This window comes from Melampsora larici-populina (genome assembly GCF_000204055.1).
Source record: "Melampsora larici-populina 98AG31 unplaced genomic scaffold MELLAscaffold_28, whole genome shotgun sequence".
Classification (NCBI taxonomy): domain Eukaryota; kingdom Fungi; phylum Basidiomycota; class Pucciniomycetes; order Pucciniales; family Melampsoraceae; genus Melampsora; species Melampsora laricis-populina.
In genome coordinates this window covers 906,680-920,460 of record NW_006768792.1, presented here as the reverse complement: position 1 = coordinate 920,460, position 13,781 = coordinate 906,680, and the positions used below count along the sequence as shown (strand labels likewise).

The 13,781-nt window shown below is 37.8% G+C and overlaps 1 protein-coding gene across 1 annotated transcript; it reads right to left on the bottom strand.

Moving 5' to 3' along the window:
* Positions 1 to 12,688: 12,688 nt before the first annotated feature.
* On the bottom strand, positions 12,689 to 13,389 carry MELLADRAFT_88700 (uncharacterized protein; the record flags this gene model as incomplete). Its single annotated transcript, XM_007412009.1, has 3 exons — positions 12,689 to 13,135; positions 13,211 to 13,277; positions 13,346 to 13,389. 3 exons carry the CDS (start codon positions 13,387 to 13,389, stop codon positions 12,689 to 12,691), a joined length of 558 nt encoding a protein of 185 aa, XP_007412071.1.
* Positions 13,390 to 13,781: the final 392 nt, after the last annotated feature.

Below are 13,781 nucleotides of genomic sequence, written 5' to 3'. Positions count from 1 at the left end.
ATTGGATGAAAACACAATCCCTCAGTGTCATTGTTTTTTGTTATGTCTCCCTTTTTTTCTTGTCACTCCTTTTCATTTTATGTTTTTTTTTTCATGTCGCTCCTTTTCCTGGTTTTCTCAGCAAGATTACCTATATATCGACTCTGTTTTGCGAGCTAGTTTCTCAATGTTTTCCCCCTTTCTTCATGTCACTCCTTGGTTGTCTTTTATTCCATGAACGAGATGTCTCTCATGCTACTCTACGTTGATTTTTCATGTTATTTGATGGAATTGTCACTCTTTTACGGTCTCGGATGTTCTGAATGTGCAATCTGTCATGCACAAAAAATAATGATGCAAGAATCTGTGCACCAAGCAGTCTGTCCAGACAAATTGGACATCATGAGGGATGTGAAAATTAAAAGTTTACAATATCAAATTTTTACTCTTGATTGAAGCAGAATATGTGTCGTGGAAATTTTAAAAAGACGTGACTTGTCAAAATTCATAAAATTCCACTTGTCACAAACTAATGGTTTGGCTGTTTATTTTTTATTGTATTGTATAATATGACTGAAAGAATTCATTTTCAAAGCATGTTTGTATCAATAGGTATGAATTCAATGATTGAATCAATCCTTGTATCAATAATTGATTCATTGATTGAATCAATCATTGAACTGTTGTGTCAATTCAAAGCCATCCAATTGTTCAATTGATTGTGTATGTCGGTGATGGCGTTCAGCATGTAGCTGCATGTAGTCAATATGTACAACGGTCATCGTACGACGGTCATTCGAGAGATAGCGGAGGAGAAACGATAAGTCAGTGATGGTCAGTGTGACTTGTAAATGATGTTTTCTAAGATGACTAAATACAAAATTGAAATTGGAGACGTTACCTTGTAAATTCTTGCTGTGTCGAGCATGTAATCAATCTGGTGAAATGAACTCAAAGCGCTTCGGAAAGTAATTGTGTGTGCCAGAAAGGATACAAAACAATTTTGCACCAATGTGGTTTTGATTAGCAGATGTATGTACTACAGGTTGGTGATGATTGTGGAGAAAAAACGGTGAGTGAGTGTTGTCTGCACTAGTTGTCTGAGGAGGGGTCTTTGTCTTGTTGGGAAAGATGAAGAGCAAGTACATATGTAGCTAGTGGGCTGGATGAGTCTGGATGACACTCGGTGGTCTTTCGGAGCGCTCCGACCATCAGTGTGATCTGAGATAGAGTCAGAACAGTCTGACTGTCCACCAGAGCACTAAAAGTGTTCTGACCTTATCTACCAGAGCACTGAGGGTGCTCTGACAGGCGTCCAGAGCGCTCTGAGCACGTATCAGAACACTCTCAGTGCTCTGGTGACTTTACTGAAATTTATCAATTTTTTCAGATACTTTCTTGTGCACTAAAGTGACGGAAATGCATGAATTGAGGGTACAAAACATGTAAAAAGTGAAAAAAAATCTTGGAAAGGGACTTGTAGTGTGAAATGATAGTGCTCCAGAGCATCTGGATTGCTCTGCTGCGAAGCTCCGGCTTGTCAGCCGACGAAGAAGTACATTTCTTCTCTGGCTGTACAGTCAATTTGTACAGGTGCCACAGGTGTTTGAAACCCCTTTGGGAAGATTACAATTAACTAGATTACCTCAAGGAGCAACTAATTCAGTAGCTGTATATCAAGCTCAGATGATGTGGATATTGCAAGATGAAATTCCACAACATGTAGGAATATTTATTGATGATGGAGGCGTGAAGGGACCTGAATCAGATTATAATAATGAAGTATTGAAGGAAAACAATGGTATAAGAAAATTTATTTGGGAATATGCCGTGGTTTTAGAAAGAATGTTGTTCAGGATTGAAGAAGCAGGACTCACTGTGTCTGGAAAGAAGTTTGCTGTGTGTGTACCTGCTTTGGAAATTGTTGGACATATTGTAAGCAAGAAAGGGAGAAGTATATCAATTAAAAAGAAGAATAAAATTCAAAGTTGGCCAATTCCAACAAATAAAACTCAAGTATTAGGATTTTTGGGCACGTGTATATATGTAAGAATGTTTATTCCTAATTTTGGTCATTTGGCAGCACCTTTAAGAAGGCTTACAAGATTGAAAGTGGAGTTTATATGGATTCAAGAGTGTGAAGATGCTTTTAATTTATTGAAGAAGATTGTTGGGGAAGATATAGTATTATCAGCATTGGATTATAATGAAGAAGCAAGTCCAATTATTCTAGCCGTGGATTCAAGTCATATAGCAGCTGGAGGAGTATTAATGCAAGCAGATGAAAATGGGGAAGTCAGGCCAGTATTTTATGAATCAGAAGTATTTACTGAAGTGGAATCAAGGTATTCTCAACCCAAATTGGAGTTGTGTGGCGTGGCAAAGATTCTTAAGAAGTTTAGAACAAAATTATGGGGTCAGCATTTTGAATTACAAGTGGATGCAAAGGCTTTAATTCAGATGATTAACACGCCAAGTTTACCTAATGCTGCTATGACAAGATGGGTAGCTTTCATTCAATTATTTTCGTTTGATTTGGTTCATAAACATGCTAAAAGCTTTGGAATGCCAGATGGATTATCAAGAAGAATGTGTGGAAGTGATTCAGATTCAGCTGAGAGTTTTAATGAGGAGGATAAGGATATTAAAGTATATGAAAGTTTTAAATTGCAGAATGAGGATTTAACATCAGAAGAAAGGAGGAAGAGAGTGGAACAATTTGGGCGCAAGAAGGTGTTTGGAAATATTTACAAGAGTATTTAACAACTTTAAAAAGACCTGAAGGATGCTTGGATGATGAGTTTCAAAGGCTTAAGAATAGAGCTCCTTCTTATTACGTGGAAAATGGAAGATTGAAGAAAAGAGGGGTACCTTATGGAAGATTGGTTGTTTCAAATTTAGAAGGACAAAGGTTCATTTTGGAGAAATTACACGAGGAATTAGGACATAGAGGAATTGAGGAGACTTATAAAAGACGTTTAGTAAGATTCTGGTGGCCTGAAATGAAGGAATTTGTTAGAGATTGGGTATTGACGTGTGAAATATGTCAGAAGAAAAGTTCAAAGAAGGAAAAATAAATGGGAAGAGCAACTGGTGAAAGTACTTTGTTTGGAAGAGTGAGTTTGGATGCAATTCATATTAAGGCGGGTAATTATAATTATGCTATAATAGCTAGAGATGATTTAACTGGATGGGTAGAAGCTGCACCTTTAAAGAAGTTAACAGCACCTGCAGTGGCTAAATTTATTACTAAAGAATGGTTAATGAGATATGGTTCTGTTAAATGTTTTACTGTAGATGGAGGTTCTGAATTTAAAGGGGTATTTAGAGATGCAATTGCTATGTCAGGATCAAAATTAGGGGAATCCACGGCATATTGGCCACAGTCAGAAGGAATGGTTGAAAGAGGTCATAAGGATATTAAAGGAGCTTTGGTAAAATTAAGTGATGAGACTGGGACTTCTTGGGAGACATTTTTACCTCAAGTATTATTTGCAGACAGAATTTCCACGAAAAGAACCACTGGATTATCTCCTTATGAGATGTTATTTAATCAATTAGCAATTTTACCCGTGGATTTAGAAGCTGGAACATTTTTAGGTATTGATTGGGATATTATTTACACTGGAGAAGATTTATTAAAAGCAAGAATGAAACAATTATTGGGAAGGGAAGAATTAATTAAGAAAGCTTATGAAAAGATGATGAAGGCAAGAGTAGATGGAATTATTTATTGGGATAAGAAAAATGCGCATAGATTAAGAAATCCATTAGAGAAAGGAACTTTGGTATTAACTTATAATAAAAGTTTGGAATTTCAATGGGGAAAGTTTTTTAAAAATAGATGGAATGGGCCTTATAAGGTAGTTGAACAACATATGGGAGGTGCTTATATTTTAGAAGAATTGGATGGGACTCAATTATCACAAAAATATGCTGCTGAACATGTTAAAAGGTTTTATCCTAGAGGTGTGGCAATATTAGCAGAAGAAGAGGAGGTGGGCATTGAAGAGGAAGAGGCGCAATTATAAGTATAAATTAACATTAATGATATTACTAATTTCAAAAGATAAAAATATATATAAAAGATCAAAAGAATTAAAAGACCAGAACAAAAATATAAAATAAGATTTAAAAAGAAAAATAAGGATATGTTTCACTAGTTATCAGTATAATTATAATAAAAATTTAAAAGAAGATTAAGAATGTACAAGTTAAAAGATATAAAATTTAAGGAGAAGAAGGAAAAAGGTGTGGATCAAGCCAGCTTGGAAGTTCATAAATAGTAGGGGTATATTCAGAATAATTATAATCAGTATAAGGAGAATTTACAGCAGGAATTACAGGAGGATCATTATTAACATAATTAATTAAAGGAGGTTCAGTATTAGGAGGATTGGTAGAAGGAGTACTGTAGGGGGATAAAATAGCAGCATTTGCACGCTCAGAATGATTAAGGAAAGGAATAAAGGTTGCTACAGTTAGACACTCATCTTCACCCCTTCTTGAAACATACTCAGCTATAGAATGGGCACGCAATAAATGGTAATGATTATTAATTATATTTGGAACTTCAAAGCCTGCTTCTTTGAATTGTCTTATTGTATCATCCAGGATCCTCCAAGAATGCCAGTTCTGATAAGTTATATAGTCTGTCTTCCACGCAAGATTATGTTCATACAATCTTTCGAAAAATGGATCAGATGTGGTGAAGTTGGTTTCAATTGATGAAGTAATGGAAGGATTAGGTGAATCAGGAGCTGAAGGCGTGTTATTTAAATTAATATTATAAGGATTAAGGAAATTTATTCTAATAGGAGTATTAGGCGTGTTTGGTGGAGGATAATTGTTGGCAGGAGAATCAGGTACAGGTGAATTGTTGGATGAAGGCGCTGCAGGGTAGGCTATTAAAATTAAATAAAGAATAAAAGAAAAGAATTAAAATTAGTAAAAGAATTAAATAAAAACATTGAAACTTATTATAAAGAAAAGAAGAAAGAAATAAAAGAAAGAAATTGGACTTACAGCATATTATTCCTAGACTATGGCATCTTTGGCAAGCAGGATTGATTTGATAATGGCAGGAGGAGTTTACCATCCGGCATTGGACACAAGGTGAAGCTACAGAAGGTGAAACAGTGTTGACCATATTGGAAATAGAAGAAAATTCGAGAATTTAGTGATTTGGGAATGTTTAATTGAATTGTTTAATTGATAAACTGGGGGCAGTTTGGAAGAAGAGGAGGATGTGGTGATCAATTTATGGGATCAATTAAAAAATTCACAATTACCAGTTTACCAGTTTATTAGCAGGATTCAGCAGGAAAGAAAATTTGAAATGGAGGTTTTTGAACAATTGAAGCTCTTGTAGGCTTATGTATTGGTCATTAGGTCAACATTACATCATTTTATTTCACATTATACATTAACATCATTATAGTTTACTTACAAACTTATTACAAAAAGAAAGAAAGAAAAACATAAGAAAAATTCAAAAATATAGGTACATAGGTTGGAAAATGGTTTTTAGGTTAGTAGAAATAAAGTTATGGGTATTATGAGGTTAGAATATGAAAGAAAAACATTATATTATACTATGACAATTTTAATCTTCAAGGTTGATAAGTAGAAACAAAAGTTATTAGGGAAAAGGTACTTTTTTGAAGTTGGTAAACAAGAGGTACACGTGTAGTTTGGTTGTGTAATAGTGGTAGTGATGGAATTTAAGGTTGCCAAGCGGATTTTCCGGGATTTTCAAGGTTATAGATGATGATGTCATATTACATGAGCAAGAAAAAGAGAGTAGCAGCTGTGAAAAGTGAAGAAAATGGGTGAAATTCGTGGAAAATGGAGGTTTTCAGCTAATTACATATGTCAAATGACGTCAGAATAGGTTGGTAGATGGCTCATTCAACGCAGAAGAGTGGATTACATAATGTACAAACTTTAAATCATTAGTAACGGAGGTGTGTGTAAAACGTTATAAGGCAAATAAAGAATTGGTGTGAATCTCAAATTTACAGTCACAAGTCAACATGTAATGCTCAGTCCTTAGACAACTTCTACTAGTCATTATATTAGTAGATTATCCTCTTCCAGCTCTGTATAACCCTTGTTGGGTTATAAGTTCTACACCGTCTCTTCAGACGTGATCGCATCCCTTGTGGTCTTTTGCGCATCCTTTAACGTTCTAAAGAAGCGCTAAGATGTCAGTTTTCCAATCCAAGTAGGAGACTTGAAATAAGAGGAAATTTATCAAAGGAAAAAAGAGAAAAAATCCAAACCAACACAACGGTGCATGCGAGGACAGTCTTTCCCCAACCTGCAATGCCCGAGGTTGTATGTGAAACAAAACCTTTCCTTATCCGGCAGGTTATCTCCATCCGCCACTGGGTAAATACCTTTGTGTTTATAAGACGACTTATATCGTAGCGGAGAATCTTCAGTTTTTGGCTTAAATTGATAGGGCTGATGTTGTTGTTGTTGGTTTTTATGTGGACGAAAAGATTGGAAATTTTGTTTGCCGCTTGAAGAAGCCACCGGAGGCTTTTCTTTGAAAGCTTTTTGCATATGACAAGTTCTGATTGTAGCCAAGCTCTGGTGATTCCAATAAGCAAAAGATATGTCGCGACGGATAGCAAACTGGCCTCTGAGAGCCACGTCGAAACTAGCGACACATGTCCAATCAGCCTTAACACCGTTAGACATAAACTCTTCTTTAATCCATTTCAAATATTGAGCGAAATACTTGAAACTAAGCGGGAAAGCTTCGTGATAAGCTTGTTCCAGGATGTCAAAATAGTAGAACCAATCCTGGATATCGTCGAGCTTGCTAGCGATTTTCTTGTTTTGAATTTTGATATCTTTATCCTTTCCCGTGACCATAAGGTTGACCGCCATACCTTTCTTCTCCGCCATAAATTCTCCTTTAATCCTACGGAGGTCAATATATTTCCCTTGAAGCAGTTCCTTAGACAAGTTAGAAGGAAAGTTGGGAGGTTTAACCCTATCATTAAAACCTTCCACCGCTTTAGAGAGATTGGGGGCGTAACCTCTAACTGCCTTGGATAATGCAATAGCACTCTCAGAGCAGTTCTCCAAAGATGAAGGACCTTCATCCACATGTTCAATCCATTCCCAAGTTTTCTCCATTTTCTTTTTCTTGGCGTCGGATTCATCGTCTTCATCGTCATCATCATGATTGCTCTTGTGACCTTTATCTTTGGCACGTTGTCTGGAAACAAAGGGGGAGACTGATCTTGAACAAATCTGACGGCCCCCATTCTCCTCATCGAGCATATTTCTAGCTCTCTGGGCGTTATTAATTTCCTCTTGAGTGAGGATGTGAACTGCGTTAGATTTAAGAGGGGGGGTTTTTGACTTTGAATGTTGACTTTCAGGTACGACATCGGGAAAAACCGGATTGTCGTTGAGATCAAATACGTAGACTGGAACATCCTCTGATGAGATAGGTACGGAGGGAACAGGGCCGTCGTTTTTGAAAATTGGACGGTTTCCAGCTCTGTCCAACTTGATAAGGTCGGTAGCAAATTATGACCAAGGTTTGTACCAGTTCTTGGCAGCAAAAGGGACGATCTCTGCATATTTAGATCGAACCCATTGCATGGACTTTTGGTTGGAACCCTCTGCCGATTCATATTCGGTTTTGAGAAGTTCCAACTTCTCGGCAGCCAGTCTAGCCGTTTCAAAATCGCCAGAAACATTGCTCATTGAAGATTATAGAGAGCTTTAGAGAATACTTTACTAAAAAGTTATATACTATAGATGATTTTAATGCGAAATATCAACAAACTAATGTGAGTTGATTCTTGATGATGAAGAGAAAACCAATCGAATGGATTGAATTTGGTGAAGTGGTAAACAGCTAGAATGACATCATAGCTGTGGATGGGATAGATAAGCAATATCCGACCCGTCAGTATTTTTATACATGTACAAGACCGAATTTAATCCCCATTCCAATTGGTTAATAACGAGTTACCAACTCCTAGTCATTTGTGGGAGTGAAAACACACAAGCCAATATATCAGCTATCTATGCAAAAATACTGCTTACTTCATATTCTACAGTCCATATTTGCTTTCACTTTGTGTTGGCACATTCCACCCCAATATCCATGTAAGGCATGCAAGCCAGTCAAGGCAGTATAATCATGAGTGGGTGCATTGCACACAATACAAACCTTGTATTGGTGCAAGAATGGTATCAGATAATTGCTAGATGCCATGATTCAATTGTGGTCTTTGACCTCTTTCCATGATAAACATAACATATACCCATAATCTATCAATCCATATACATACACAGCTCCTACATTTTAAGGAGTTTCTCAAGAAGAAAAGATTTAAACAGGGGAGGAATTTGATATCAATTGATCCATGCTATTGACTATTCTACTTGATGATTAGATTGAGACAAAAAGACAATTTAACTCTTTGAAAGTGTGAGTTCAAATCACAGATGTACAATTGTTAGACAGTTGATGATAACTGAATTTGATTGTGTTATGAGCCAATGAGACTACAAGTGACCATAGAGCCCAATATAAGATACATGGTTCCTTGGGGTAAGTGTGTTTTCAAACAGATCATCAGCAATGAGGATCCTCTTTGGCAAATAGCCACTGTCATTCATGACAATAGTTGTGCTATAGTAGCAAAGTGTTACAATGAAATTGTGCTGACCCTCACCCTGGGCAGCAAGCAACAGAAATGAGCCACAATGGGTGAATGGGTAGGAATTGCAAATGTTGACAAAGAGATCTCACAAACATTGTTGTGCAAGTTGAAGATGCCACTGAAGCAGACAAATTAAGGGGCAAGTATGGCAGAAGGCATTCAGATTGGAGGGTTTCCTTGGAGGTAAAAGATTTTGACGACAATGACCTAACACCTTGTAAGAATTCAAGTTTGACGAGACGATAAGCTACAAGACGAACAGACAAACAACCTTTGAAAAAGGTGTAAAAACACGTCTGGTTTTGACAAGACACTGGCTAACAACAAAAAGAAAGAGTTCTAAACTCTTTTAGATGAACCTGACAAGGGCGCGAGGAAGATCAAAAGTAAAGAAAAACTAAGGCAGTGTCAAGAGAAAGAGATTAAGAGAGAAATAGTATATAGTAAAGAAAAAGTTTGCGTTTAGTAATGGTTTTGATATAAAAGAAAAAGTGAAATTTGTAATACAACTCTCACCTTCAAAATCTATTTCCTCGATGGGAAAAAGATTCGAAAGGGAGAGAGAGGAAGGGTTGATAAGAGAAAAGCAACCAGAGGACAATTCGGACACTAATAATGTGAAACAACAAACAAAATAACTTTTAAATAAAAACTCTTTTAATCTAACCACATGCGGAAATTCTTCTTTAATACTCCTCTTGATTTTAAATACTAAGTAAGCCTTCACAACCTCCACGTGTTTCCTTCTGACCGGATTTGTCTAAGTCAACTACAGCCTTAATAGACTTGACACAGTTCTAGAGAATAGTATTCTCCAACACACCTTTTATAAGGTGAACACAAAAGATTCAGCTTTATGTGTTGACAAGACACAGCTGAATAACTAAGATAAAAATAGAGCTCAACGCTCACAGACCTGACAAAGAAGAATAACAGACTTTAGAATATTTTCCTTGACCAGCAAAATACAAACACACCTTTTATAAGGTGAACACAAAAGATTCAGCTTTATGTGTTGACGAGACACAGCTGAATAACTAAGATAAAAATAGAGCTCAACGCTCACGGACCTGACAAAGAAGAATAACAGACTAAAACAAAAAACAAAACCAACAAACCACACCAACATTATTGAGACACAAGTTTAGTATCAATCAAATAATTGGATTAGAAAAATCAATACCCTACCTTTAGAATATTTTCCTTGACAAGAGGAAAAAGATTCTAAAGGTGAAAGACAGTCAGATATATATGAAAAACCCTTCAACATAATCACACACATCACGTCACCAATCATGAGAAAACAAAAACAAACACAATGACTATCACATCCATTTAAAACAACTTTTCCGACCTTGAGTTCAACTTAACTCTTCTTAGCTTTCACACCATAACATATACAACATTCACTTCTACTTTCTAGCTCCAGTCAACTTCCCTCACAACACCCAAGCTCTAGTGACCTTCTCACAAAATGAACTGTTTGAATTAGTTGTATAATTTGATAACAACATAACTTGTAAGTTCTTGAACGTAGTCGAAAGAAACACAACATATAAACACCTTATTTCAACAGGAGGATGCAATGAAGTGGAAACAGGGTGTAGCGGATATCTGGTGGAAAGACAGAGCGGGGAACAGGAGATGCCTTTCTGGCTTGAGCAAAGTCACAGGTCACTATATATAGATGTGATACCCTATGCACACGATGTGGAGCAAAGGTGTAGGTATTGATTAAACTCTTCATAATTGATGTCCTACCAAAAGGTTGTGCCTTCCATAGAAAGGTGACTTTGGTCAGGTCCTGCAGGATCAAGTTTATGTTTGTTATGGCAAACATGGTATTGACTGTTGTGGTAAGCAATGAGGCACAAGACAAGTACTGAGGCATACCAATAATCTGTGGCGGCAAGTGCACATCTGGCGTCAATACTTAGATCAACATGCCATTGTACTATTATGGTACACAAATATTGTTCTGGCAATTTCCAGAAGGTTTTTTCCAGAACTCCAGAACCCTTCGGGAAGCGTTCTGGCGTTCTGGAAAAAACACAAATACACACATAAACTTTCTGCTGCAGCCGTTCATTCCCCACATGCATCACCTAACAAACATGGATCAAGTGATCAACAACGACTACCTCAAGCCAACCCAAGAAGATCAAGTTATCACGCCGTTCACTTTACAAATTCACCCATCTGCGCTTCAGGTCTTTTAATCGACCTTCAATTTGAACTTCAGATCACCAAACTTCTATACGGAACCCATTCCAGGTATCGAGAAATTTTTATTGGCTTGAGATGGGTCATTCACCGTGAATCAATTAATACTCAGAGGCAAAGCTTTCACTGCAATCCAATCGATACATAGAGGTCGTTTTACTCTTATGATTTTCATCCACCTTCTCCCGGTTTTCAAGCACAAAAATCGATCAATACAGGTATCATCATATTGAGATTCTTTCTTAAGTCTCAATTTGTACTCTTTGTACTTGTTATCGGGTTTGAAAGCTTTCTCAAAAGCAATCAAGATGTGACTATGCGAATGGAATGTTTGATATGCATCGGGAAGGAGTATCTTTGAACGATGCACGTTTTATTTTCTCATTCATCTCAATAAAAATGAACAAACCCTCATTCAAATCAAAATGAATATCAAGTGTATATACCTTACAAAAGATTTGAGTTAGAAAGCTATATAGAAGGAAACTAGAAAGAAAACTCAAAAGCTTGAAAACTAGTGAAACAGCGACACTAAGATGAAAGATAAAATGATTATTGTTCCCAAGCCCATTTCAAACACTTTGAGTCGCAATAGATTGAGTGAAAAAAGCATCTTGCCGCGTAGTATCTTGCCCGGATTCATGAACATCAGTCGTTTGTGCGATGGGTTTGGTGCAAAGAGGCCTTAAATGTCCTGTCGATTGAAACAGGCGTTCAGAGTTCTTCAATCGCTTTGAACTTTCAACTCGGCAGGCCAATCTTCCCCATCTGCCTTTGAGAAAGTATGTAATATTATACATACGTGAATCTTTCAAGTTGAGGTTGGGTTTTTTTGAGCCATAATCGAGAAGTGAGAATGGAAGTGCTGAGATGGGAGAGGGATGAGATTTGGTGTCCTAGGGGATGAGGGGAGTGCCAGCGGAGTAGGTGGTGGTTTGGTTCATGGTGTAGTCGGGCTTCTGGAATTCTGGAGTGTGGGGCATTCAAAGTTGCACAACACCAGAACGCCAGAACACACCAAACAAAAAAACTTCTGGCGTTCTGGAAAAAGTGTTCTGGAAATTTCCAGAACAATATTTGTGTACCACATATGTGGTGGCTGGGTGTCATTTTTGGGCCATCTCCATTGACCATTTTGCAAAATATTCCAATATCATATAATAGTGGCTCTCAAACCTGCCCCGGTTTTCAAAAAACCCAGTTGACCCAGTTGTTTTTTGGCAGTAACTTTGTGTATCAAGTTGACATTTGTTGACAGCTCCCAGCCAAAAATTCAACTGGGGCAACCGGGTTTTTTGAAACTGGGTCAGGTTTGAGAGCCACTAATGTTTGGAACTTCTGAATTTGCTCATACCCTTGGTCTATTTCACAACGTTTGCAAGCAGGTTTTAGTTGATAGGATCCAAATGATCAAATTCTTAAACTGTCTCAATGTATCTCCTGGGTTTTCAATACACCAAACACCACCATACAAGTTCAAAAAGGGCTAGGTTTTTGGAATATAAGGAAACTGCATGAATAAGAAACACATTTCATTGCACTATTTGAAAGCCACAAGCCAAACAAATTTTATCTGGTAGATACCAGGCAGAGTACTCTTGTCTGGTAGATAACAGGCCGCAGGACTAAATAGGCCAAATTAGGAGAGGATACTTGAAAACACTTCGTTGTCTGAAATACACGGGTTGGAAGTTTGATCACGATGTTTAAACATAAATAATGAAGCTATTCTTTGCGCACTGATACAAAAGAGTTTGATGGATAAACCAACATTGATACAAAGATATTCATTTTGAATAATCATTGCTCTTGGAAGAGCTGACGTAGTCTGTGGACTCAGGTGTTGGATTATCGGCAGGCGGGGTCGAATATTTTGGTGCCTCAGGAGTAGATTCATGGGTAGATGGAGTAGGAGTCTCGGAGGTAGTCGGATACTTTGGTGGCTCGGGTGTTGGCTCATACGTAGGAGGAGCTGAGTACGTGGGTGACTCAGGCGTTGATTCGTGGGTAGGTTGGGTTTGGTGCTTGGGATGTTTATGTGCTGGCTTATGGGACTTTGACTTATGAGTCGGCTTATGGGACTTTGGCTTATGGGTCGGCTTATGGGATGGATACGTTGGCGACTCAGGCTCCGGCTGATAGGCTGGCGCCGCGGGAACCTTCGGAGGCGAATCGTAAGTAGATGCAGTCGGAGCATCGTACTTTGGCTGCTCGGCTTCATAGTCGCCTCTTTCCTGGTGGTGGCAAGAAAAGAGACAAGTGAGTGAACACGATTGTGATCGACATTATGTTTGGACGCGAGAGCTTACAATCAAGTGCGCGTCTTGATTTGGATTCTCCATCATCAAGCCAACATCACGCTCAATTACTCGTGCCCTACATGATGGATAAATGAGCATGAGAGCAAGATCCTTTGCCAATAGTCCATGACTGCAGTCACTTACGCCTTGGATTGATCTAAGGGAGAAGCCGTCGCGTCTTGATGCATGGTCAAAGCTATTGTATTGAATATGCAACACGTCAGCACTCGGCATGTTCTCTGGATTGTAGGCGTCATCAAAGAGCAAAGGAAGGAGCATAATCAATACGTGAACTTGCCCAAAAGAACCGCTGAAGCAAATGCAAAAGCGAAAATGCGTTTCATGGATAACATGGTGAGATTGAGAAATTGTATCTTGAACTGCGATAATCGAAAGCGAAGTTTGCTAGAAGTATATCACAAAAACAGCATGAGAATTAGATAAGACGTTATCTGTGACGGCTAGCACAGCGAGAAATGGAATAATTCATCGAATGGAATAAGAAAGCTTCCATCGTACCTAATAATTCACTATGTGACTCAAGAGAAGACTTGATGAATGATGATGGCGATAAATGACT